Genomic DNA, 27,132 nt, shown 5'->3' with positions numbered 1-27,132 from the left:
TGAATAAACAGCATCATAAAGGCCAAGGAACATACCAGACAGGTCAGGGATAAAGTTGTGGATAAGTTTAAAGCAGGGTTAGGTTATTTAAAAAATATCCCAAGCTTTGAACATCTCACGGAGCACTGTTCAATCCATCATACGAAAATGGAAAGAGTAAGGCACAACTGCAAACCTACCAAGACATGGCCGTCCACCTAAACCGATAGGCCGGGCAAGGAGAGAATTCATCAGAGAAGCAGCCAAGAGGCCCATGGGGACTCTGGAGGAGCTGCAGAGATCTACAGCTCAGGTGGGAGAATTTGTCCACAGGACAACTATTAGTCGTGCATTCCACAAATCTGGCCTTTATGGAAGAGTGGCAAGAAGAAAGCCATTGTTGGAAGAAGGACATAAGAAGTCCTGTTTGCAGTTCACGAGAAGCCATGTGGGGGACACAGCAAACGTGGCAGAAGGTGCTCTGGTCAGATGAAACCAAAACTCAACTTTTTGGCCTAAAAGCAAACGCTTTGTTTGGCGGAAAGCTAATACTGCACATCATCCTGAAGACACCATCCTCACTGTGAAACATGGTGGTGGCAGAATCATGTTGTAGGGTTACTTTTCTTCAGCAGGGACAGGGAAGTTAGTCAGAGTTGATGGGAAGATGGATGGAGCCAAACACAGGGCAATCTTAGAAGAAAACCTGCAAAAGACTTGAGACTGGGGTAGAGGTTCACCTTCCAGCAGGGCAATGACCCAAAACATCCAGCCAGAGCTACAATGGAGTGGTTTAAAACCAGGATCTGCAAATTTTGTAAACAAAGGTCCAGTTTACTGTCCTTCAGACTTTGGGGGGGCTGGACTGTAGCTTTTGAGGGTAGAAATTGTCCTAGCATCAGTGGAATAGTGTCCCATATCAGTGAGAGGAAAAGTATCCGCAAGGGCCAGATAAAGGCAAGCAAAAGGCAATATCTGGTCCTCGGACCGCAGTTTGGAGACCACTAGTTTAAATCAAAGCATCTTCATGTGTTAGAATGGCCCAGTCACAGTCCAGACCGAAATCCAATGGAGAATCTGTGGCCAGACCTGAAAATTGCTGTTCCCAGACGCTCTCCATCCAATCTGGCAGAGCTTGAGCGATTCTGCAAAGAATGGGCAGAAATGTCCCTCTCTAGATGTGCAAAGCTGGGAGAGACATCCCCAAAAAGACTTGCAGCTGGAATTGCAGGGAAAGGGGGTCCTACAAAGTATTGGCTCCGGGGGACCGAATACAAATGCCGCCACACTTTTCACAGATTTATTTGTAAAAAAAAAGTTTGAAAATCATTTTCCTTCCACTTCACAATTATGTGCCACTTTGTGTTGGTCTATCATATAAAATACCTTTTTGTTTTTGGTTGTAACAAGACAAAATGTAGAAAATTTCAAGGGGTATGAATACTTTTCCAAGGCAATGTAAAAGGAATTGCAGGCACCTTGCAGTAACATTGTACTATTGCAGAGCCTGAGTTTTCCCAATGTGATGCTGGGAGCCCTTCACAAATTGGTACTTGTATAAATCTAGGCAGCATCACCACCCATTATACATGGAGTATTGCTTACTAGGAGGTCCATTTATTTAGGGCCTCCTGTGACACACTGATGAGTCGTGGAGGCTCAATAGACGTGCAATTTAGCACCGAGGGTGTCTGCTATTCATGCAAAAGTTAATTTCAAAGCAGCTTCACTTTGAATTGTAAGCATTCTCTGCACACAAGCTGTGGTTTCTGGTTGGAGGTAAAAAGGCAGTATGAGCTACTCTTAGGTAGAGAACCCTCTCCCAGGGACTGAAACATGTAATATATCAAGTGCTTTGTTTCAATGGCATGTTATGCAGATCAGCTCTGTAGGAGGAGGCAGGGATGGGTCACAGAGGAGGTACAATAAGCTCAGAAGGTCACTATCATGGGGGACAATGACATGGGGGACAATGACCGAAGCGCAGAAGGTCACTATCATGGGGGACAATGACAGAAGCTCAGGTGGTCACTATCATGGGGGACAATGACAGAAGCTCAGAAGGTCACTATCATGGGGCACAATGACAGAAGCTCAGAAAGTCACCATCATGGGGGACAATGACAGAAGCTCAGAAGGTCACTATCATGGGGGACAATGACAGAAGCTCAGGTGGTCACTATCATGGGGGACAATGACAGAAGCTCAGGTGGTCACTATCATGGGGGACAATGACAGAAGCTCAGGTGGTCACTATCATGGGGGACAATGACAGAAGCTCAGAAGGTCACTATCATGGGGGACAATGACAGAAGCTCAGAAAGTCACCATCATGGGGGACAATGACAGAAGCTCAGAAGGTCACTATCATGGGGGACAATGACAGAAGCTCAGGTGGTCACTATCATGGGGGACAATGACAGAAGCTCAGGTGGTCACTATCATGGGGGACAATGACAGAAGCTCAGAAGGTCACTATCATGGGGGACAATGACAGAAGCTCAGAAAGTCACCATCATGGGGGACAATGACAGAAGCTCAGAGGTTCACCATCATGGGGGACAATGACAGAAGCTCAGGTGGTCACTATCATGGGGGACAATGACAGAAGCTCAGAAAGTCACCATCATGGGGGACAATGACAGAAGGTCAGAAAGTCACCATCATGGGGGACAATGACAGAAGCTCAGAAGTTCACCATCATGGGGGACAATGACAGAAGCTCAAAAGGTCACTATCATGGGGGACAATGACAGAAGCTCAGGTGGTCACTATCATGGGGGACAATGACAGAAGCTCAGAAGGTCACTATTATGGGGGACAATGACAGAAGCTCAGGTGGTCACAATCATGGGGGACAATGACAGAAGCTCAGAAAGTCACCATCATGGGGGACAATGACAGAAGGTCACTATCATGGGGGACAATCACAGAAGCTCAGGTGTTAAAAGTGTGTTTTTCTTTTTAAGTAGGATGGCATAATTGTGACTTTTAGCGTCTTTTATTTCTGCATAGAATTCCTCTGTACCAGCACTGTGCTGGCTACAATAGAATGTCATGTTGCAAGTGAAAACTTGGATTTATAAATCTCCAGCATAGCAAAGTGTGAAACTGCAGAGACATAGCCCCGGGGACATCTGTACGTTTCCCAAGAAGAGCCCTGCCGGTTTTGGTTTAGTATTTGGGTTATGTAAATGTTTGTTGAAGTTTACTTTCCTGAAAGTGGAAATGTTTCTAGTAGCAATGGCCAAAAAAAGAAATACATTATTAATGCACAGGGAGCCTTTACAAAGGAACCTGTACTCGGATGATATGCGGAAATTGATAAACAGAAGAGCTGAAGTACATATCCTGGGGAAAATGGTCCTCTTGGTCAGCATTTCTCAACCTTTTCATCCCAGAGGAACCATAAAATAATTTTCAGGTCTTGGAGAACCCTTAATTTAAACTAATGCATCGGAGGTCAATGGGGAAAAATGCCCCTTACATTGGTTGTCAGTAAGACAGATGGCATCCTTACAGACAGCTAAGATGACAATTAGTGTCATGCTGTTGGTTTTGCCAACTGGTGTTGGGCCCTGTAGATTCATGGGCACTGGCTAATTAACTAAAGTTTGAGGAAACCCCTCGCGAAGTCTAGAGAAAGGTTTCTCAACCAGGGGTCCATGGAACCCTGAGGTTCCTCTAGGGGTACCTTGAGCAATGAGTAATTTCTGCCTCTCAAATAAGTTCCCACTGACATTATTGATCTTTTTAGCTATCTATAAGGGGGTCATTTTTCTCAATAACCATAAGTGTAAGGAACAGTTTTCCCATGGACCATCACACTGATGTATCATGAGCTATCAATATAGTAATTGTTAGTAGGGGTTCCCTGAGACCTCAACGTTTTTCAAAGGGGTCCTCTGTATTGAAAAGGTTGAGAAAGGTTGCTGTAGAGGAACCCTAGGTAGAGTTCCACAGAAAATGACTGCTCTATATATCCCACTGCTGCAACACTGTGGGACCCTTGAAATAACTCTCCAGTCTCAGTGAACCCCCACTAAAAATTACTATATCTACAATTCATGATGCATTAATATGATGGTCAGTGGGAAGAATGTCCCTTACACTTTGGATTGATTTCCCCCTTTACAGAAAGCTAAAACATCAATGGTGTCAGTGGGAACTTATCTGAGAGACAGAAATTGCTCAAGAAACCTCCGGAGGAACCCTAGTTGAGAAACCCTGGCTTATGCACTCAGTCATGTCATCTCTTTGCAGGGGCAGATTAGGGTTCACGTTGGCTGATCATCTCCTACTCCAAAACAACGGAAACCTTGTGACTAAATGTCTAGGCCTTGAGAAATGTGATCAGTGCCACTGGGAGTCTAGAGCAACCATTTCTCTTGGAAAGATATGTCGGCTGTTCCTGTACTCTTTATCCAACTAAATTAGATATTGCTCATTGCTCAATAAACCCCTCGTAACCTTTGGAGGCACCTTAATGTTCCACTGAAACCCTGGTTGAGACACTCTAGCCTAAGCGCTCGGTCAGGTCCTCTCTCTGCAGGGACAGATCGGGGTTCATGTTGGCAGATCACCTTCTACTTCAAAGCAACAGAAACCATGTGACTAAATGCTTAGGCCTTCATATATGTGACCGGTACCATTGGGAGTTTAGAGGAGCCATTTGCGTTAGCAAGACATCTTTGCTCTTCTCTTACTCTTTGTCCAACTAAATTGGAAATTGCTCACTGCTCAAGGAACCCCTAGCAAACTCTGGAGGAACCCAAGTTGAGAAACCCTGACCCAAGTACTTGGTCATGCCATCTCTGCAGGGGCAGGTCAGAGTTCACATTGGCTGATCACCTCCTATTCCAAAGCAACAGAAACCATGTGACCAAATGCGAAGTCCTTAATATATGTGACCAGTACCATTGGTAGTCTAGAGCAGCCATTTCTCTTGGCAAGATATCTCTGTTCTTCCTTTACTCTTAATCCAACCCTCTAAGTATGTTTATATGACATTTATAGGCCCATTTTAATGTCCTTTTGTCTTTTATGATCATTTATCGGAGAGGATAACTAGCCAGGTTATGGTGAGATGGACCAAAAGCGACCAAAAAGTCTTTTATTAAAAATATTGTGGCTTTTTTTGCTAATGGGACATCCAGAGCCACCATTGAATATCACAGTTTCTTTTTGGACCTGCCTGGTAACATCCATCTACAGTATGTAAAAATCTTGCCGTAGCCATCCTACTTCTGGTCCTGCTCTCTGTGGCCTTTGCGCAGACCTGACCTCTACTTTTCCATTAAATTTAATTATATTTTAGTCTGGATTACATTGGGATATTAAGTCTCATTTTTTATTGTGTTCCAGAACAACTTTCCCGCCAGTAGTCCCGACAGACTACAAGATCTGAAGTCTACTGTTGATTTATTGACCAGCATCACGTTCTTCCGAATGAAGGTAAGACATGCAGTATTCAGAGCGCTGTTACATCATTGGGTGATAGGAATACATGTAGAATGTTGTCTGAAGAGGTTTCCCTGTATGTCTTATTCTATGTACATGGATATGTGAAGAATTCTGTCTCCCCACTTGGGCTTAAAGTTCCACTTTTTACTTTTGATATTTTAAGCAATTTGTTTAATCCGTGATACCACAAAGTATCTTCTATAAGATACTTTTTCAACTTTCTTATCCAAGAGGAACCCATAAAATAATGCTCAGTTCTCGGTGCACCTTTGCTAAGACCAATTAATTGGGGATCAGTGACAAAATGGCCCCTAAATTGGTGTCCAACAGGAGGAATGCCCCCTTCCAGACAGTTAAATGAGCAACGGTGTTACGTTCCTGGTTCTACCAAGTGGTATGACCCTGGAGCAGTGCAGGCATCGTCAAAAGAGAGGTCAGTCGGCCACAGCTCACGAAACCTCTAGCAACCTCAGAAGGAACCCTAATTGAGATTGGTTGGTTTAGATATTCTCGTTCATCAATGAAGCCCAGTAGGTTGTTTTGCAGTTGAGATTTCAATAATGCTGAGCACAAGTCCAACAGTTCCATCTGCACGTTCCCACGTCACCGAAAACTGGCATATAGCCCATCCGTGTTACATAGTTTTCACATCCTTTCATACGAAGCAAGGCCTGTGTCAGAGCCTGGGTCCGAACCTGGGCCTTCTGCGGGTAGTGGCAATGTTTCTTCTTGCTGAGCCACCTGGAATGCTGGACAGCTCCCTTGACAATTATTTGGATGATCCTACCTTGACCTTGTTTGTCTTGAACCTTGAACCCCTTGCTCCTCCCATGAACTTCCTGATAAAAGCCATGTCTGTGAATTTGAAGAAGTCAAAATATATTTTTGAAGGCATTCTTACTTTACAGCATTTCTTCAAACCTGCTTAACCCCTTGGCGCCGGCGCCTCCCGGCCCTTTAAGGGTTTCAGTAGCTGGGAGGCGGGGCGGGGTTTAGAGTCATGTGACCGCCGTGATGTCCCGATCGAAAGAGGAGATCGGGACCTTTCCCTGAGTACCGGACGTGTGCTGGGACCGCGCAGGTCGCGCGCTCTCAGCGCATATGTCTTTTTTCAATAGAACGCAAATGTGCGGCCGCTCGGCGTCTAGGCCCAGACGCTGGGAGGCTGCAGATTTGCGTTCGGCCGGCACCAAGAGGTTAAAACGTTTGCCCAATACTGTATGCATGTCTTCGGTGTGAGATCTAAGGCACTGCTGCCTCTGACTCTAGTCTTAGGAGATAATGAGTGAGATATGGTGATGTTGCTGCTGTGCTGTTCACTGTTCTCCTTGCTGGAGGCTCTGACAGGCGGAAGCAAAGCCCTGCCTCTACCAGGATGTCCTCCTCCACTCAGAGACACAGTGCAGAACTTTTTTTGGTATCCCTGTACAGCAGAGCTTAGGCTGGGAGATGGGGAAGCAGCACCAGGAGCCAATCGATAACTACAGCGCTCATGTGCAAACATGGAGCTTGCTTATAGGAGGACAGAGCAGAGTGACAATGAGAGTAACTCTGCTGCTTCTCCGTTCATTGTCCAGTCACAGACTGGTGAAGGGATAAGACCTGGAACTGTCACTGATCTGCAGCAGAGAAAAACATGGTTCTGTGCTGTGTGGCGGAGCTGCGGAAATCTCAGGAATGGATGGACAGCAATACAAATCCTTTGGCAGCTCCTTTTGATCTGTATTTCATGTGCGTATTTAGCGGTTCAGCATTAAGGCTGGCAGCCGTGATTCATCCCATCAGAGGAGTCGGCTCAGGTTCTTGTGAAGAGAGACGGGAACATTACAGCCGATTTCAGCTGTCAGCTCCGGGTTCAGCGCTCAGCGTGAGGCGCTCGGGAGTCGGGGAGCTGCAGGCTCGTTCCCTTTGTGTGACTCCGCAGAATGTGTCAGCTATGTGCCAGAAGGAGACGGCCCCCGGGACCTTCAAAGAGGGCGCTTTGTTTTCCGGGATGGAGGGCGCCTCTGCAGCAATGAAGATAAGGGATTAGTGAAGATTATTGGATCACACGTCGGATTCATCTCACACTGAGGCCTGAGCTGTGTGCCGGCAATCACAGGGTTAATAATACCTTTACTGGCTGAGCAGCTCCCGGTATAGCCCACTCTGTTGTACAGAAGAGGAGATTTGTCGTGACTTATACACAGGGCGCCTTTTGGATCTTTCAATAGGCTTGTGTAAACCAACCTCCTATCACAAATATTACTGCCCTGAGCTATACGTCACATCCAACCCTGTGCTGTAATCCCATTGGTGCCTGTGGCCCCATTTCTTAGAACTTGTGAAAGTGGGCATTGAACTGTGGGTGGCAGTCTACAAAAAACTTCAATGTGACATGATTGTAATGGAGGATATAATGTGCAGCACAGCATTCAGAGTGGAGGATGTAACATACTGCACAGGATACAGAAAGGTACCGGAGCTATGTACAGGCAGTGTGTATGTTACAATGTATAATAGGGGTCCCTAGAGCCGGGCTTTACATGACCAGTCCTGAGCTACTAGCCAGGATTAACAGTTACTCACCACCAACAAACACACACAGAGACACCTGTATACACACAGACACCTGTACACACACAGAAACATGTACACACACAGACACCTGTACACACACAGACACCTGTACACACACAGACACCTGTACACACACAGACACCTGTACATACATACATACACACACAGACACCTGTACACACACAGACACCTGTACATACATACATACACACACAGACACCTGTACACACACAGACACCTGTACACACACAGACACCTGTACACACACAGACACCTGTACACACACAGACACCTGTACACACACAGACACCTGTACACACACAGACACCTGTACACACACAGACACCTGTACACACACAGACACCTGTACACACACAGGCACCTGTACACACACAGGCACCTGTACATACATACATACACACACACACACCTGTACACACAGAGACGTACACACACACACACCTGTACACACAGACACCTGTACACACAGACACCTGTACACACACAGACGTGCACACACACACACAGACACCTGTACACACACAGACGTACACACACAGAAACATGTACAGTACACACCCACAGACATGTATACACACACAGAAACATGTACAGTACACACAGAAACATGTACAGTACACACCCACAGACATGTATACACACACAGAAACATGTACAGTACACACACACAGACATGTATACACACACAGAAACATGTACAGTACACACACACACAGACATGTATACACACACAGAAACATGTACAGTGCACACACACAGACATGTACATATACACAGACATACAAAAACATGTACAGTACACACACACAGACATGTACATACACGTACACACACAGACATGTACATACATACACACACACGTACATACACACACAGAATCATGTACAGTACACACACACACAGACACAGATACACCTGTACACACACAGACACGTACATACACACACACAGAAACATGTACAGTACACACACACAGATACACCTGTACACACACACAGACATGTACATACACACACACAAACACACACACACACAGACATGTACATACACAGACACGCACATACACACACACACACACACACACACACATGTACATATATACACACTCGCGCGCACAGAGACACATGTACACACACATACATACACACACAGAAACGTGCACAGAGACACATGTACACACACATGCACACACAGAAACATGTACACACACGCACAGAGACACATGTACACACACACAGAAACATGTACACATGCACAGAGACACGTACACACACGCACAGATATGTACATACACATGCACAGAGACACATGTACACACACACACATACAGACACACGTATACACACAGGCACGTACAAACACACACACACAGATACATGTACATACACACAGACACACATGTACAGATACACACATGTACATACACAGACATGCATACACACACGCTGTTAAGTGCCATCTCTTCTCCCCTAAGCCACCACTGGCTGACACAGAGGATCATGTGATCAGAGTGAGTTGAAATTAGACACACACACACACACACACATAAAAAGTTGCAGTACTTCGTTGTTCACTCACAGAGCCGGGTACTGCACTCTAGGGGGAGGCAGAGAGCACAGCACATACACTTTGCTTTCACTGCATTCAGCTATTGAGCAGTCTGACGGCCTAGAGTATGTTGCATCCAGTACAGTGTATAGGGTGGGCCTGTTCGTTGTCACTTGCAGCACAGTGTATGTAGTGGGGAAGTTCAAAGTGCCTCGGTTATAATAAAGCGTATGGAATTGGGTGGCCTGGAATATGTTGTTAAATATATGTACGGAGCAGGATGGTGCGATCATGTATCACATACAGGACAGTGTACAGTGTGGGATGGTACAGAGCATGTTACACCACAGTGAGGAGTGGGTGTGAGAATGTAACGTAAAGCACAGTGTACAGAGTGGAGCAGGTGTAAAAATGTAACGTAAAGCACAGTGTACAGAGTGGAGTGGGTGTAAGAATGTAACGTAAAGCACAGTGTACAGAGTGGAGTCGGTGTAAGAATGTAACGTAAAGCACAGTGTACAGAGTGGAGTCGGTGTAAGAATGTAACGTAAAGCACAGTGTACAGAGTGGAGTGGGTGTAAGAATGTAACGTAAAGCACAGTGTACAGAGTGGAGTCGGTGTAAGAATGTAACGTAAAGCACAGTGTACAGAGTGGAGTCGGTGTGGAAATGTAACGTAGAGTACAGAGTGGAGTCGGTGTGGAAATGTAACATACAGCACAGTGTACAGAGTGGAGTGGGTGTAAGAATGTAACGTAAAGCACAGTGTACAGAGTGTAGTGTGTGTGGGAATGTAACGTGGAGTGGGTGTGAGAATGTAACTTAAAGCACAGTGTGTGGAGTGGGTGTGAGAATGTAACGTAAAGCACAGTGTACAGAGTGGAGTGGGAATGTAACATACAGCACAGTGTACAGAGTGGAGTGGGTGTGGGAATGTAACGTAAAGCACAGTGTACAGAGTGGAGTGGGTGTGGGAATGTAACGTAAAGCACAGTGTACAGAGTGGAGTGGGTGTGGGAATGTAATGTAAAGCACAGTGTACAGAGTGGAGTGGGTGTGGGAATGTAATGTAAAGCACAGTGTACAGAGTGGAGTGGGTGTGGGAATGTAATGTAAAGCACAGTGTACAGAGTGGAGTGGGTGTGGGAATGTAATGTAAAGCACAGTGTACAGAGTGGAGTGGGTGTGGGGATGTAACGTAAAGCGCAGTGTACAGAGTGGAGTTGCATATTCCATTTGTGTTCTCAGATCATGGTCTGTTCTGTGTGAATGAGTCTCCTATGGTTGGACCACATGTGACAGATGTGTAAGCAGTGACACCCTTAGCATGCAGTGACACCCTCAACATGCAGTGACCTAATCCTCTGTGTCTTCTTCCTGGCCAGGTACAAGAACTCCAGAGCCCGCCGCGCGCCAGCCAGGTGGTCAGAGACTGCGTCAAGGCCTGCCTGAACTCCACCTATGAATACATCTTCAACAACTGCCATGAGCTGTACAGCCGCGAGTACCAGTCCGACCCGGTACGTTCCTCCGGATGGAAGACCCGGTTCCTCCTCATCTGACACCATCCCAGCATGATTTTATTTCCTTCCTTGCCCAGAGGAATGTTCTCCCTTTAGGGAGGCTTCAGTTTCACACTAATATACATTTTCCTGACAATTGAAGCTTTTTATTTTTTAGCACATTTCAGTTTAGTAGAAGATATCCACCAGCGATGGTGTCAGTGGCCACAATCATAACTCCCATACTTGGTGTCAGTGGGTCAATAATATCCCCCCGCCTTGGTGTCAGTAGCCTGTAATAAAACTCCCAGCATTGGCATCAGTGGATGCAATAATAACCTCCAACATTGGTGTCAGTGGATGGAAAAAAAAATCTCCAACACTGATGTCAGTGCCTACAATAATAAACCCCCATCGTTGATGTCAGTGGCTGCAATCAAAACCTCCAGAATTGGTGTCAGTGGCCACAATAATAAACCCTCATCATTGGTGTCAGTGGCTGCAATCAAAACCTCCAGAATTGGAGTCAGTGGCCACAATAATAAACCCTCATCATTGGTGTCAGTGGCTGCAATAATAAACCCCCAGCACTGGTGTCAGTGCCTAAAATAATAAACCCCCAGCATTGGTGCCAGTGGTCACAATCAAATCCTCCAGAATTGGTGTCAGTGGCCGTAATCAAAACCCCCAGCACTGGTGTCAGTGGCCACAGTGATAAACCCCCAGCACTGGTGTCAGTGGCCACAGTGATAAACCCCCAGCACTGGTGTCCGTGGCCACAGTGATAAACCCCCAGCACTGGTGTCAGTGCCTACAATAATAAACCCCCAGCATTGGTGTCAGTGGCCACGATCAAAACCTCTAGAATTGGTGTCAGTGGCTGCAATGATAAACCCCCAGCACTGGTGTCAGTGCCTACAATAATAAACCCCCAGCATTGGTGTCAGTGGCCACGATCAAAACCTCCAGAATTGGTGTCAGTGGCTGCAATGATAAACCCCCAGCACTGGTGTCAGTGGCTACAATGATAAACCTCCAGCACTGGTGTCAGTGGCTGCAATGATAAACCCCCAGCACTGGTGTCAGTGGCAATTAAAATGACTTCCAGACAGATTTTTAAATTCTATATTTCCATGACAGGCTTTATATAATGAACTTCCATAAGTGGGAGGGGGGGTCTCTTTATGTTATGAACAAGTTGCCACACCGGAGATTTCCACACCAGGTGTCCCCACCAGAGCGCCCCCTTGCACCAGGCGTGCCCACCAGAGCGCCCCCTTGCACCAGGCGTGCCCACCAGAGCGCCCCCTTGCACCAGGCGTCTCCACCAGAGTGTCCCCCACCAGAGCGTCCCCTTGCACCAGGCACCCCCACCAGAGCGTCCCCTTGCTCCAGGCACTCCCACCAGAGCGCCCCCTTGCACTCCCACCAGAGCGCCCCCTTGCACCAGGCATCCCCACCAGAGCACCCCCTTGCACCAGGCGTCCCCACCAGAGCGCCCCATTTGCACCAGGCGTCCCCACCAGAGCGCCCCCTTGCACCAGGCGTCCCCACCAGAGCGCCCCCTTGCACCAGGCGTCACCTTGAACCAGGCGTCCCCACCAGAGTGCCCCCTTGCACCAGGCGTCCCCACCAGAACGCCCCCTTGCACCAGGCGTCACCTTGAACCAGGCGTCCCCACCAGAGTGCCCCCTTGCACCAGGCGTCCCCACCAGAGCCCCCCCTTTCACCAGGCGTCCCCACTAGAGCATCCCCTTGCACCAGGCGTCCCCACCAGAGCATCCCCTTGCACCAGGCGTCCCACCCCTGGGCGTCCCCTTGGACCAGGCGTCCCACCCCAGGGCGCCCCCTTGGACCAGGCTTCTTACCTCAGAGCGCCCCCTTGGACCAGGCTTCCCACCCCGGAGCGTCCCCTTGGACCAGGTGTCCCACCCCAGAGCGTCCCTTTGGACCAGGCGTCCCCACCAGAGCGCCCCCTTGCACCAGGCGTCCCCACCAGAGCGCCCCCTTGCACCAGGCGCCCCCACCAGAGCGCCCCCTTGCACCAGGCGCCCGCACCAGAGCGTCCCCTTGCACCAGGCGCCCGCACCAGAGCGTCCCCTTGCACCAGGCGCCCCCACCAGAGCTCCCCCTTGCACCAGGCGTCCCCACCAGAGCGCCCCCTTGAACCAGGCATCCCACCCCAGAACGCCCCCTTGGACCAGGCATCCCACACCAGAGTGCCCCCTTTCATCAGTTGTCCCCATCAGAGTGCCTCATGGTTCAATGGATACTTTTTTGGAGACCTGTGGGGGGACACAACTAAAATCTGGGTGGACACAGTCTACTCCAGCACCTCCCTAGATCCAGGCCTGTCAGGGGTCCAGGTTGCAGTATTATTTTACATGATCTTATGACTCCAATGCTTGCCCAGTGGGTACAAGTGTGCACCATCTACAGAGACTAGGGGACATTAAATGCAGTAAAAGATAAATGTAAGTCTCCAGCTGAGATGTCCAAGCCGTTACAGCTGTTCCTCTGGAGAAAAAGAATTGTTTAAACAAAGCTTTCATTAGGTGTTGATTTATAAATTTTTAAATCTTTGTTCCAAAATGTGGACCTTTCTCCAGGGGGACTATTTGTTCTTTAAAGAAAGGGTTGACTGTTCTGATTTCTTCTTCTCCAGAACAAGAAGCAGGATCTACCTCCTGAAGAGCAAGGGCCTTGTATAAAGAACCTGGATTTCTGGCCCAAGCTGATCACGCTGATTGTATCGATTATCGAGGAAGATAAGAACGCCTACACTCCCGTACTAAACCAGTAAGCAGCTCCCGCCGCTGTCCGGGCGCTCCATGTCCGCCTCCGCCTTTGTCTCCTTCTAACCCTTCTGTGCTTTGTAGAGCGGTCATCTCCTGTCAGTCTGTCTTCCTGTCCGCTTTGTCTCTTGTTGTATAAGTGACGTCGGCCAAGCTTCCTGATGTCAGGGTGAGTGAGGGGGATCATTGCTCGTGCTTGCCTGCCGCCTGAGTGCCGGTGCATTGCATGCTCGCTATGTGAATGGCATAACCAGGTTTGGAGGACCTTCTGGGAGGGTTTGGTGGTGTCCTTGTTTGAGGTGCAGCCAGATGGAACGATGACTTGGAGCTGGAGGATGATGGAACTCCAGAAGATACGTTTCATGTATAGTGGAGATGTATTATAAACGATAATCTAGGGTGGACCGATGCAGTTTTGGTAATCTCCAGAGAATTTCAAAGTGATGGATACATGAAGAAACTTTGGACGGCTGTTTTATTGGTATCCATATTAAAAGCACATAAGAAGAAGAGCACAGTGGGTGCATAGAAGAGTCGACGTGTTTCGCGCTAGTTTAGTTCTTACTCATGATCCATCATTGCGGGGTGCAGCTGTCCAAAGTTTCTTCGTGTATCCTAGTTTTCAGCTGATGAACTGGGTATTGCACCCAAGGGACTGGGGATAGCATGGGAGATCATACATCAAACCAACCTGGAGCAGTGTCCATCTGTCCAAAGCATTGGGGGGCTGTAAGACGAAAACTGTAGGATCTAGACGACTTTCTGTGAATTCGCTATGTTTTTCTTGGCTTCGTATGCATTGCATGCTCGCTATATGAATGGCGTAACCAGGTTTGGAGGACCATCTGGGAGGGTTTGGTGGTGTCCTTGTTTGAGGTGCAGCCAGATGGAACGATGACTTGGAGCTGGAGGATGATGGAACTCCAGAAGATACGTTTCATGTATAGTGGAGATGTATTATAAACGATAATCTAGGGTGGACCGATGCAGTTTTGGTAATCTCCAGAGAATTTCAAAGTGATGGATACATGAAAAAACTTTGGACGGCTGCTTTATTGGTATCCATATAAAAGCACATATACAGGCACAGAAGAGCACAGTGGGTGCATAGAAGGGTCGACGTGTTTCGCGCTAGTTTAGTTCTTACTCATGATCCGTCATTGCGGGGTGCAGCTGTCCAAAGTTTCTTCATGTATCCTAGTTTCCAGCTGATGAACTGGGTATTGCACCCAATGGACTGAGGACAGCATGGGAGATCATACATCAGACCAACCTGGAGCAGTGTCCACCTGTCCAAAGCATTGGGGGGCTGTAAGACGAGGACTGTAGGATCTAGATGACTTTCTGTGAATTCGCTGTTTTTCTTGGCTTTGTATGTTGGCTGAGCATACACCCAGAAATTGCATGTGTTTTAAAAAGGGGGTGGGGCGGGCTGTTGCATAAAACCCAAAATACAGACTTTGCAGCTGTGAATTTACCCAGAAAATAACTTTATCTTACCAAATCTCACGTATCCCACCTGTTCTCATGTTTTTCTAAAGCTGTATCAAATCCTGTTTTTTTTTTTTAAGAAACCTTTCCATAAAGGGACATTCTTCTCCCCAAATTTTTTTATGGATGTTAGGAGTTGAATCACCATCTTTGCCAGTCATTACTGGAGGTTACAGTGTGGCAAAAAAGTATTTAGTCAGCCACCAATTGTGCAAGTTCTCCCACTTACAAAGATGAGAGAGGCCTGTAATTGGCATCATAGGTAGACCTCAACTATGAGAGACAAAATGAGAAAACAAATCCAGACAATCACATTGGCTGATCTGAAAAGAATGTATTTGAAAATTATGGTGGAAAATAAGTATTTGGTCAATATGAAAAGTTCATGTCAATACTTTGTTATATATCCTTTGTTGGCAATGACAGAGGTCAAACATTTCCTGTAAGTCTTCACAAGGTTGGCACACACTGTTGCTGGTATGTTGGCCCATCCTCCATGCAGATCTCCTCTAGAGCAGTGAGGTTTTGGGGCTGTCGCTGGGCAACACGGACTTTCAACTCCCCCCAAAGGTTTTCTATGGGGTTGAGATCTGGAGACTGGCTAGGCCACTCCAGGACCTTGAAATGCTTCTTACGAAGCCACTCCTTCATTGCCCGGGCGGTATGTTTGGGATCATTGTCATGTTGGAAGACCCAGCCACGTTTCATCTTCAATGCCCTTGCTGATGGAAGGAGGTTTGCACTCAAAATCTCACGATACATGGCCCCATTCATTCTGTCCTGTACATGGATCAGTCGTCCTGGTCCCTTTGCGGAGAAACAGCCCCAAAGCATGATGTTGCCACCCCCATGCTTCACAGTAGGTATGGTGTTCTTTGGATGCAACTCAGCATTCTCTCTCCTCCAAACACGACGAGTTGTGTTTCTACCAAACAGTTCTATTTTGGTTTCATCTGACCATATGACATTCTCCCAATCCTCTTCTGGATCATCCAAATGCTCTCTAGCAAACTTCAGATGGGCCCGGACATGTACTGGCTTAAGCAGGGGGACACGTCTGGCACTGCAGGATCTGAGTCCCTGGCGGCGTAGTGTGTTACTGATGGTAGCCTTTGTTACGTTGGTCCCAGCGCTCTGCAGGTCATTCACTAGGTCCCCCCCATGTGGTCCTGGGATTTTTGCTCACCATTTTTGTGATCATTTTGACCCCACGGGGTGAGATCTTGCGTGGAGCCCCAGATGGAGGGAGATTATCAGTGGTCTTGTATGTCTTCCATTTTCTAATTATTGCTCCCACAGTTGATTTGTTAACACCAAGCTGCTTGCCTATTGCAGATTCAGTCTTCCCAGCCTGGTGCAGGTCTACAATTTTGTTTCTGGTGTCCTTCGACAGCTCTTTGGTCTTCACCATAGTGGAGTTTGGAGTGTGACTGTTTGAGGTTGTGGACAGGTGTCTTTTCTACTGATAACAAGTTCAAACAGGTGCCATTGATACAGGTAATGAGTGCAGGACAGAGGAGCCTCTTAACCCCTTGACGCCGACGTAACACAAATATGCGGCCTCACGGACCTGGGCTTTTTTCCGTGGGGCCGCATATTTGCGTACCTGTCTTTGTGTTGGGAGCGCGCCCCTCAGCGCGCTCCCAGCACCGAGACCGCGGTGTCACTGAGAGCACCGGGTCCCGTTCTAACGATCGGGACCCGGGACTCCCGGTCCCGGGTCACATGATCGCTGTGATAGCCTCTGATTGGCTATCACAGTGATCAGTCACTGTACAGCCCGGCCCCCTTGTTTTTTTTTTTCTCTCTCTCTCTCTATGAATGGAGAAGAGAGATACATTGTATCTCTCGAACTCCTGTCAGAGAGAAGAAAAAAAAAGTTTGTAAAAAAAAAAAAAAGATAAATAAATATTAAAAAAATAAAATAAAAAATAAAAAAAAATACCTAGATCAAGGTTTGATCTAGTTCAGTGCCAGGGTTAGTCTTTAGGTCAGGGTCAAGGTCAAAGGTCAGGGTCAAGGTCAGGATTTAAAAAAAATTGGTATCAGTGTCAGTTAGTGTTAATGTCAGTGTCAGTTAGTGTTAGTGTGTTTTAGGTAAAAAAAAAAAAAAAGACAAAAACAAAATGCGCACTATGGTTTCTGGGCTGTACTCCGGGTACAAACAACAAATAACATACACATATATGGTATCACTGCGATCGTCAAGAGCTGGAGAATTTATTTTGGGTTGCTCTTTGGTGGTTGGTTATGGTCATAACAAGAAACACATAGCTAAATAAAAAAAAAAGGATTTTTTTTACTATTTTTGGCCAGTTTTCCTTTGATAATAAAAAAAAAATCAGGAGATATCCATTACCATTACCACCAAATGAAAGCCCAATTTGTCCTGAAAAAATCAAGGTATAATCCACCTGGATGTGCAAAGTAGTTGTGATGATATGTACGGTTTTGCTATCACATGTCAACGGTGCAGAATTGTGCTTAGGCATTTAGATTTGTTTTACCCTTAGGAGTGAAGGAGTTAAAGAAGAAGGTCCAGGTCTGTGAGAGCCAGAAATCTTGCTTGTTTGTAGGTGACCAAATACTTATTTTCCACCATAATTTGCAAAAAAATTCTTTCCAGATCAGCCAATGTGATTGTCTGGATTTTTCTCATTTTGTCTCTCATAGTTGAGGTCTCCCTATGATGCCAATTACAGGCCTCTCTCATCTTTTTAAGTGGGAGAACTTTCACAATTGGTGGTGACTAAATACTTTTTTGCCCCACTGTATGTACTTGCTGTTACACTTTTTTGATGTATGTTCTTTTATAGAGAAGTCAGTTGGAGTATTGAGACTATTGAGACTCCCCCTTTGGCACTAGGATGAGCATGGGTCCTCGGCATGGGACCTTGGCTTGGGACAGTGATGCTAGGGAGTCTGAAGTGGAGGTCAAGCTGCAGAGTAAGATAAGACAATGGAGGCTTAGCCAAGCAGAATTGCAGCCCTGAATGGGGATAAACCTGCACAACCCAAGCAGTTGGGCGCCATGTATATGCGCCATTATTCCCTGATGTTTTGTGGCCACTTTTTCTGCATGGTTGCTTTTTTTCCGTAGTCTGTAAAGCTGCTTTGCTGTCAGAATCCTAAACTCCATGCTCCCAGCCTATGAGAGGAAAGGGGATAGGGCATGTAAAACTGCCTGCACTGTGTGAGGATGAATTGCACCTGAGTGTCGGTTATATCAAGGTTGGTAAAGCATCCCCATCAAGGGGACACAGATGTACTGTAAATTCATGCCTGGGATGCTGGTGGATCCTTTTTTGAGAATTGCAACAGGTCCTCTTTATTATTTTTGCATGCTTTTACTTGCCAGTATCAGATTCTGCTTTTATCTATAGCCAGACATAGGTCTTCTCTACCGTGCACTAACTTAAAGCAGAACTCCAGTTTTTGTCTCCCTGTTCCCTAACTCCCCCGACCTGTATATTTAAAAATGTGTAGTCTACTTGTGTGGCATCTGGGTTCCTTCTAGCTGGTTTAGTGAAAACACGGATCCTTCCTCTTCTTCTTCGGGCGGACCGCACTAATGCATAGAACTGTGGTAACGTGGTGATTTCTGAGCATTGTACTCTGGTTCAAGGCCAACACAACGATGCATCCCCAAAGCATGTCATTGACAGTCTGGAGTAAAGCTGGCCATAAATGGTTCAGCAGGGACCAGTCGAGATTTGAACCATCTATGGGCAGGCTGATTGGACTTGGGTCCATTGATCGACTTGGGAACAACCAGCATGTCTGATTTTTGGCATGCGAATATGGCCAGCGGCTATAGCTGTTAGCAGTAATCACTGTGTTCTGACTAGGCAGGCTTCCCGCAACCCCCTGCCCCCCGAAAGTTCCTTGGGAGGGATTCCCCTATCACCCCTATCAACACTGAGTGTGTTGACTGGGGATTGCAAGAAAGGGAATCGCACCATCTAGGCCCTGCCTTACTGGAAATGGCTTGAATGACACAGCTTGAAGAGGAGTGGATGAGCAACAACTAGGAGAAGAGAGTCTTCTGAGGACAGCTCCAGAGCGGGGGTGAGTATTGCAGAGCTGATTTTTATGTTTTCCACTCCTGGCCAACACTTTTTGGTCCAGTTAACCTGCAGTTCTGCTTTAAGGCTAATTTCACTATAATTGATATTTTTAGCCATGACAGTTGAAAACAGAAACTTGTGATCTTTGGGTCATAGCCCTGCATTCTGTTTTATTAAACTGAACCTTTAGTCTGGCCTTTCTCAACCTTTGTAACATGAAGGAACCATTGTAATAACTTCCTGGGCTCAGGGAACCCCTGCTGATAATTACTAGATCTACAGCTTACTGTACATTAGAGTGATGGATACTGGGAAGAATGTCCCTTACATTGGTGGTCAGTTGGAAGAATGTTCCTCACATTGGGGATCAGTGGGAAGAATGTTCCTTACATTGGGAATCAGTGGGAAGAATGCTCCTTACATTGGTGGTCAGTGGGAAGAATGTCCCTTACATTGGTGGTCAGTGGGAAGAATGTTCCTTACATTGGGGATCAGTGGGAAGAATGCTCCTTACATTGGGGGTTCAGTGGGAAGAATGCTCCTTACATTGGGAATCAGTGGGAAGAATGCCCCTTACATTGGGGGTCAGTGGGAAGAATGCTCCTTACATTGGGGATCAGTGGGAAGAATGCTCCTTACATTGGTGGTCAGTGGGAAGAATGTTCCTTACATTGGTGGTCAGTGGGGAGAATGTTCCTTACATTGGTGGTCAGTGGGAAGAATGCCCCTTACATTGGGGGTCAGTGGGAAGAATGTCCCTTACATTGGTGGTCAGTGGGAAGAATGCTCCTTACATTGGGGGTCAGTGGGAAGAATGTCCCTTACATTGGTGGTCAGTGGGAAGAATGTTCCTTACATTGGGGGTCAGTGGGAAGAATGTTCCTTACATTGGTGGTCAGTGGGAAGAATGCTCCTTACATTGGTGATCAGTGGGAAGAATGCTCCTTACATTGGGGGTCAGTGGGAAGAATGTTCCTTACATTGGGGGTCAGTGGGAAGAATGTTCCTTACATTGGGGGTCAGTGGGAAGAATGTCCCTTACATTGGTGGTCAGTGGGAAGAATGCTCCTTACATTGGGGGTCAGTGGGAAGAATGTTCCTTACATTGGGGGTCAGTGGGAAGAATGTTCCTTACATTGGTGGTCAGTGGGAAGAATGCTCCTTACATTGGTGATCAGTGGGAAGAATGCTCCTTACATTGGGGGTCAGTGGGAAGAATGTTCCTTACATTGGGGGTCAGTGGGAAGAATGTTCCTTACATTGGGGGTCAGTGGGAAGAATGCTCCTTACATTGGTGATCAGTGGGAAGAATGCTCCTTACATTGGGGGCCAGTGGGAAGAATGTTCCTTACATTGGGGGTCAGTGGGAAGAATGTTCCTTACATTGGGGGGTCAGTGGGAAGAATGCTTCTTACATTGGTGATCAGTGGGAAGAATGTCCCTTACATTGGTGATCAGTGGGAAGAATGTCCCTTACATTGGTGATCAGTGGGAAGAATGTTCCTTACATTGGGGATCAGTGGGAAGAATGTTCCTTACATTGGGGGTCAGTGGGAAGAATGCTCCTTAAATTGGTGATTAATGGGAAGAATGTTCCTTACATTGGTGGTCAGTGAGAAGAATGTTCTTACATTGGTGGTCAGTGGGAAGAATGTCCCTTACATTGGTGGTCAGTGGGAAGAATGTTCCTTACAGTGGGGGTCAGTGGGAAGAATGCTCCTTACATTGGTGATCAGTGGGAAGAATGCTCCTTACATTGGAGGTCAGTGGGAAGAATGCTCCTTACATTGGTGATCAGTGGGAAGAATGTCCCTTACATTGGGGGTCAGTGGGAAGAATGCCCCTTACATTGGGGGTCAGTGGGAATAATGTTCCTTACATTGGTAGTCAGTGGGAAGAATGTTCCTTACATTGGGGGTCAGTGGGAAGAATGCTCCTTACATTGAGGGTCGGTGGGAAGAATGTCCCTTACATTGGGGGTCAGTGGGAAGAATGTTCCTTGTATTGGTTGTCAGTGAGAAGAATGGCTTCAAACATATAAAAACAACACATGTAAATGGAGCTGAGAGATGTCAATGAGCACCGTAACATAAAATGCAATGTCAAAAAACATCAATTAAAAGTCAATTAATTAGTCAATATTATGACCATCATAATCTCAGGCCTCTATTTTTGGTCTAAGGTGTTTCGTGTTGGCTCTGAGCATAGTAAGGCCAAATCAATTTGAAATGATTGCTGGGTTAAACCAATGTTGCATGTCGATACGACAGATTGGAGCTTGTGACCTTGCATGAATACATTACGTTCTAATGAGCTAATCTGCTTGCCCACTTGTCCCTTGTCCAATTGGCGATCCTGTCACTAGCAGGTTTTCTCCAACAGAAGGATCACAAGTTTGACAGCACCTAAAATATGTTAAAACAATATCTGTGTTGTGATCGGATATAAAGAACCCATTCTTGTTTATGCCATGCCATTAGAGAATGCTAATATAATGGACTGTCCCTTGCTGGTTCCTGGTCATGTCATGTTTCCTTTCCCCTAGCCAGTCATCTGCATGTCTGAAGTCTTACTGAATTCCAGTTACTAGGAGCAAATAAAACAAAGAAGTAAACTCTCTCTAGCTCCATTTCCATAGGTTTTAAAGGAATAAATGGAGCAGACCATAGCATTAGGCATTCCAGTATGCAGCTATACATTGGAATTGAAACGTTTGCGCCTTTGATGTGACTAATAAAGTGGCACTTCTTTTTGTGTAAAGGATTTAGAGTTGTCATCCATGTTTGTGACCTATTGGGGAGATTTGCCCTCACTTGAGACCCAAGAAGGGGATAAAACCCTCTAAAATTAGAGCATATCCTACCTTGGACAGTGGTGACTGGTGCATATATGTTTACCCTTTGGAACATGTCCTCTCTTCCCATCTATTAACGACCATTCTAAGATTAAATGACACTGCTCACTTTCTGTGCTGGGACAGAGTGAATATCTCCAGTGGGGAAAAAATCTGACAATATCTCCACGTTTTCATCAATATACCCCACAACATGTGGGATGCAGTTGAAGTTTAAGCAAGGCCCTCTTTGAGGTTGTTGGCTTTATCCACAGAGGTAATATCCCCATTGGAAAATAAGTACAGTAGATCCTAGTGACTACATCATGTCTATTCTCAAAATATATCCATATAAGTCCATATAATTGCCCCGTTATTGGTTCAAGGATTACAAGTACTCTATTAATTTGGTTGAAGGGCCTCATAGTATCTTTCAGCGTTGGGCAGCTTTCTGAACCGTACCCTTGTTTTGGAATCTATCCTTTCCTCTGTGCATTGATTAAGTGATATCTACTCTTTTTCCTGAAGGTTTCCCCAGGAGCTGAGTGTTGGGAAGGTCAGCGCAGAGGTCATGTGGAACCTCTTCTCACAAGATATGAAGTACGCTATGGAAGGTAAGAGGACAGCTATGGGTGTGAGTTGAGTCAGGTGAGACCAGAGTCCATCTGTATGCTGGCTCAGTGCAGTTCAGACCTTCCCTGTGTATTCCAGAATACAACCCTACAAGATGATCCATTGCTTCCCGATAATGTACAGAATGGAAATACTTGGATGTTGTTTGTGTGCTACTCAGATGCCTTTGATTTCACTCTGGACAGCCTCTTTGTTGTGCCATTTTTCTCTCCATATTTCTCTTAGAATAAACCCGGTGCCTTACTAAATGTTACTTTGTTAATTTTGTCTCATCATAAGCCTTGAGAGGTATAATCTGAAGCTGAAAACATAATGCCAAACAACACAATATTGAGTGCCTACCTGTCCATCTGTGCCTGCATTGTGACTCTGGATTTGTTATTTAGTAGTAGCACTTGGGTTTTAGAAGGAGGTGAAACCAATCACATTTCCAAGTATGAATGGGCCGAAAAGTCATCCTGGAGAGGACTCTGCTCATGGTGTTTGTTGTCCGATTTCTGAAAATCCAGCAAGAAATAGCTTCTCTTTTTGTTGCCTTTCTTTTTTTTCTTCAAACCCTTCCTTGTAAAGTTTTGATGTGCAACTACGAAGGTGAAGCACGGCAGATTTTGTTGTATTCCAAATAGTCAGAAACCCTGTTCAATATTGCATTGAACCCCTTTTACCTCAATGGCTGTTACTCCAAAAGGGTCTTGTGTTGTCCTAGAGGTAAAGAAGAATTCCAGATGTGGATATTTTTACACTGGTTCAGGTTGGACCCATGTAATTATTAATATAAAAAATTATTTATATAAACCTAGGAAAATTATATATCGATATATAATCAATATATTCCAAAGTCTATATCATCACGCCTCATGAATATAATCCTGGAAATAGTTGATTCAATTGGAGCTGCTATTAAACAGCTATAACGAAACAAGTATCAAAAAATGTGAAAGAAACACGATAATAGCGCTCACAAATTACAACCAAAAATAAATAGAATCAATTAAATAAATAAATCATAAACCAGCCACCAAATAAAGTGAAATATGTGCATGTTAGATCTAAAGAAAGATTCCAAAACGTCATTGATTGAAGATCATATATTATGTACAGTTGTGTTCAAAATAATAGCAGTGTGTTGAAAAGTGAATAAAGCTGAAAATCCTTCTAATAGCTTTTATTTCCATCCACACAAATGCATTGGGAACACGACACATTCTATTCCAAATCACAACATGAAGAAAAATACATCAAATTTGTGTTGTTCCTCTAAAAAAATTGAAGAAAAGTGAATATTAGACGGTTCAAAAAAATCGCCGTGTTTGTATTCTTCTTTACAAACTCAAACATTCACTATATAAACTGAGAAATGTTTGAAGATTTTGCTTTCCTTTGAATGACTTCATGAATATTTGGTTGTAGTCGCACTGTTTCTGAGAACTGCTGTACATCTGTGTTGCATGGAGTCACCCAACTTCTGGCCCCTGTGATCAGGTATTCCAGCCCAGGATGATTGGACCACATTCCACAGTTCTTCTCTATTTCTTGGTTTTGCCTCAGAAACGGCATTTTTGATGTCACCCCACAAGTTTTCTATTGGATGAAGATCCGGGGATTGGGCTGGCCACTCCATAACGTCCATCTTGTTGGTCTGGAACCAAGATGTTGCACGTTTACTGGTGTGTTTGGGGTCGTTGTCTTGTTGGAACACCCATTTCAAGGGCATTTCCTCTTCAGCATAAGGCAGCATGACCTCTTCAAGTATTCTGATGGATTCAAACTGATCCATGATCCCTGGTATGCGATAAATAGGCCCAACACCGTAGTATGAGAAACATCCCCATATCATGATGCTTGCACCACCATGCTTCACTGTCTTCACAGTGTACTGTGGCTTGAATTCAGTGTTTGGGGGTCGTCTGACAAACTGTCTCCGCCCACTAGACCCAAAAAGAACAATCTTACTTTCATCAGCCCACAAAATGTTGCGCCATTTCTCTTTAGGCCAGTCAATGTGCTCTTTGGCAGATTGTAACCTCTTCAGCACACGTCTTTTTCCCAACAGTGGGACTTTGCGGGGACTTCTTGCAGATAGCTTGGCTTCACATAGGCGTCTTCTAATTGTAACAGTCCTCACAGGGAACGTCACACCTTCTTTCATCTTCCTGGAGCTGATTGTTGGCTGAGTCCGCCCCATTTTGGCTATTCTTCTATCCATTCCAATGGTAGTTTTTCGCTTTCTTCCACGTCTTTCAGGTTTTGGTTGCCATTTTAAAGCATTTGCCATCATTTTAGCTGAGCAGCCGATCATTTTCTGCACTTCTTTATATGTTTTCCCCTCTCCAGTCAACTTTTTAATCAAGGTACGCTGTTCTTCTGAACAATGTCTGGAACGACCCATTTTCCTCAGAATTTCAGAGAGAAATGCACTGTAACCAGCATGTCCAACATTTGCTGCCTTCCTTCCTTAAATAAGGGCAATAATTGCCACCTGTTTCTCAAAGAATGAATGACCTCACTAATAGAACTCCACACTGCTATTATTTTGAACACGCCCCTTTCAATGAGTGATTCAATGACACAGAATCAGCAGCATGCATGTCATGACTGTTGGGTCTGTTGGATTTCTATTACTCTACTACACCCGCTAGGAAATTATTTGCCATGTAGAAATATCATTTCCACCAAAACCAGTGATTGATCCGGTTAGTGATGTCTGACTGCTATTATTTGGAACACAACTGTATATGGACTTTATTAAGGATCAGTTATCCGATGTTTTCATCACTTCTGTTGTATCATTTAGTGTTGCACATATTTCACTTTATTTGGTGGCTGGTTTATGTATTTATTCTATTTATTTTTGGTTGTAATTTGTGAGCGCTATTATTGTGTTTCTTTCACATTTTTTGATAATTCTGAATATATAGTACCTGGGCGATTCCTCTGAAAGCTGGAAATCACTATAGTAGGCACTGCTACTCCACTGGTCTCCATTATCCTCCGGGTCCTGTGCCGAGTGGCTGCCCTGACCTTCAGAACGGATTAATTTGCTTTCAATGCGTTTACTAATTTTTTTTTAATCATGTCCCTTTATGCCTTTAAAATGCACTTTATAAAGAGTTTTGGACAGATAAGTCTTTTATTTTTACTTTTTTCTGACCTCCAGAATGGATTAATTGGTTTTCAATGCATTTACAAATTTTTTTTTTTTAATCATGTCTCTGTACAGTATTTATGCCTTTAAAGCTCACTTTATGAAGAGTTTTGAACAGATAAATACTTTTTTTTTTTTTTTTACTTTTTTCTGACCTCCGGAGCGGATTAATTGGTTTTCAATTAATTTAAAAAATTTTTTTTAGTCATGTCCCTTTATGCCTTTAAGCTCCCTAACGGTCTGATTATGTCAGTATTTCTGTGCTCAAAGCGGTACATTGTTTTCAATTGAAATATGTCATCTTTTTATTGTAGGCCTGTCATTTTTAGGAATAACTCACTGAAATCTGTCCAAACAAGAGTCTAGTAAACATCCCCAGTATGATAAAATCATAATATAATAAATAATCATAAAAAATAATAATATAATAATAATACATTTAATTCAATAATATAATCAAACCAAAAACACTGAAATGTGAAATAGAGCGCCAAGTTCGCACATCACTGAGCTCAGTCGCAGAATCGTTTTCAGTGTCTGATGAGGAATTTCCCCCACGAATCATTATCACTCAATTCTGCAAGTGGTTCTGATTTACTATCGCTGTTCTCTAGCCGGTCTAAAACCGCTTTTGACCTAAAGGGACGCTTTTTGGACGCCATGGACGTTTCTCAGTTTCCAGGCAGAAAGAACAGTAAAAATGCAGGCAGGGCGCCGGACAAAGCACTCGGGACAAAATGTATGTGAAATGGTTTGATACAGGAATGTTATACTATGTGATTTTAGTGTATTTAGTGAATGTAAAATTTTGACATTTTTGAATCTCCCGCCGGTTCCATCCCCCGTACGTCCCGATGCTCGCAGGGACCGGAACCCAGAAGACAGATGTCAGCATCGGCCGGAGGACATTACAGGGGACACTGCAGGGGGGACATCGCGGGAGCGCAGGACAAGGTAAGTGAAGAAGAGATCCCGGAGCAGCGCTGCAGTGTATTCCCGAGTGTAGCTCGGGGGGGTCACCGCTTGTGGTGCTGCAACTTTTACCCCGAGCTACACTCGGGAATACCGCCAGGGAGGGTTAAAGTGCACTTTATAA

At 45.3% G+C, this 27,132-nt stretch overlaps 1 protein-coding gene across 5 annotated transcripts in view; it reads left to right on the top strand.

The window, feature by feature from the left end:
- Positions 1-27,132, top strand: part of LOC149445877 (protein unc-13 homolog B-like) — a 294,951-nt gene that overhangs the window by 179,736 nt on the left and 88,083 nt on the right. For all 5 annotated transcript variants that reach the window (XM_089653343.1, XM_089653341.1, XM_089653342.1 and 2 more), the window contains 4 exons: positions 5,344-5,433; positions 10,956-11,090; positions 13,738-13,871; positions 22,787-22,872. In XM_089653343.1, the coding sequence (XP_089509469.1) occupies positions 5,344-5,433; positions 10,956-11,090; positions 13,738-13,871; positions 22,787-22,872 (445 nt within the window). The remainder of the gene's footprint in view (positions 1-5,343; positions 5,434-10,955; positions 11,091-13,737; positions 13,872-22,786; positions 22,873-27,132) is intronic.

Source organism: Staurois parvus, unplaced genomic scaffold (assembly GCF_062004578.1).
Source record: "Staurois parvus isolate SC_StPar_1 unplaced genomic scaffold, SC_StPar_1.0 ptg000706l, whole genome shotgun sequence".
In the NCBI taxonomy this organism is placed as follows: Eukaryota; Metazoa; Chordata; class Amphibia; order Anura; family Ranidae; genus Staurois; species Staurois parvus.
The sequence above is the reverse complement of the archived record's forward strand: the minus strand, read 5'-3'. Positions and strand labels throughout refer to the sequence as shown.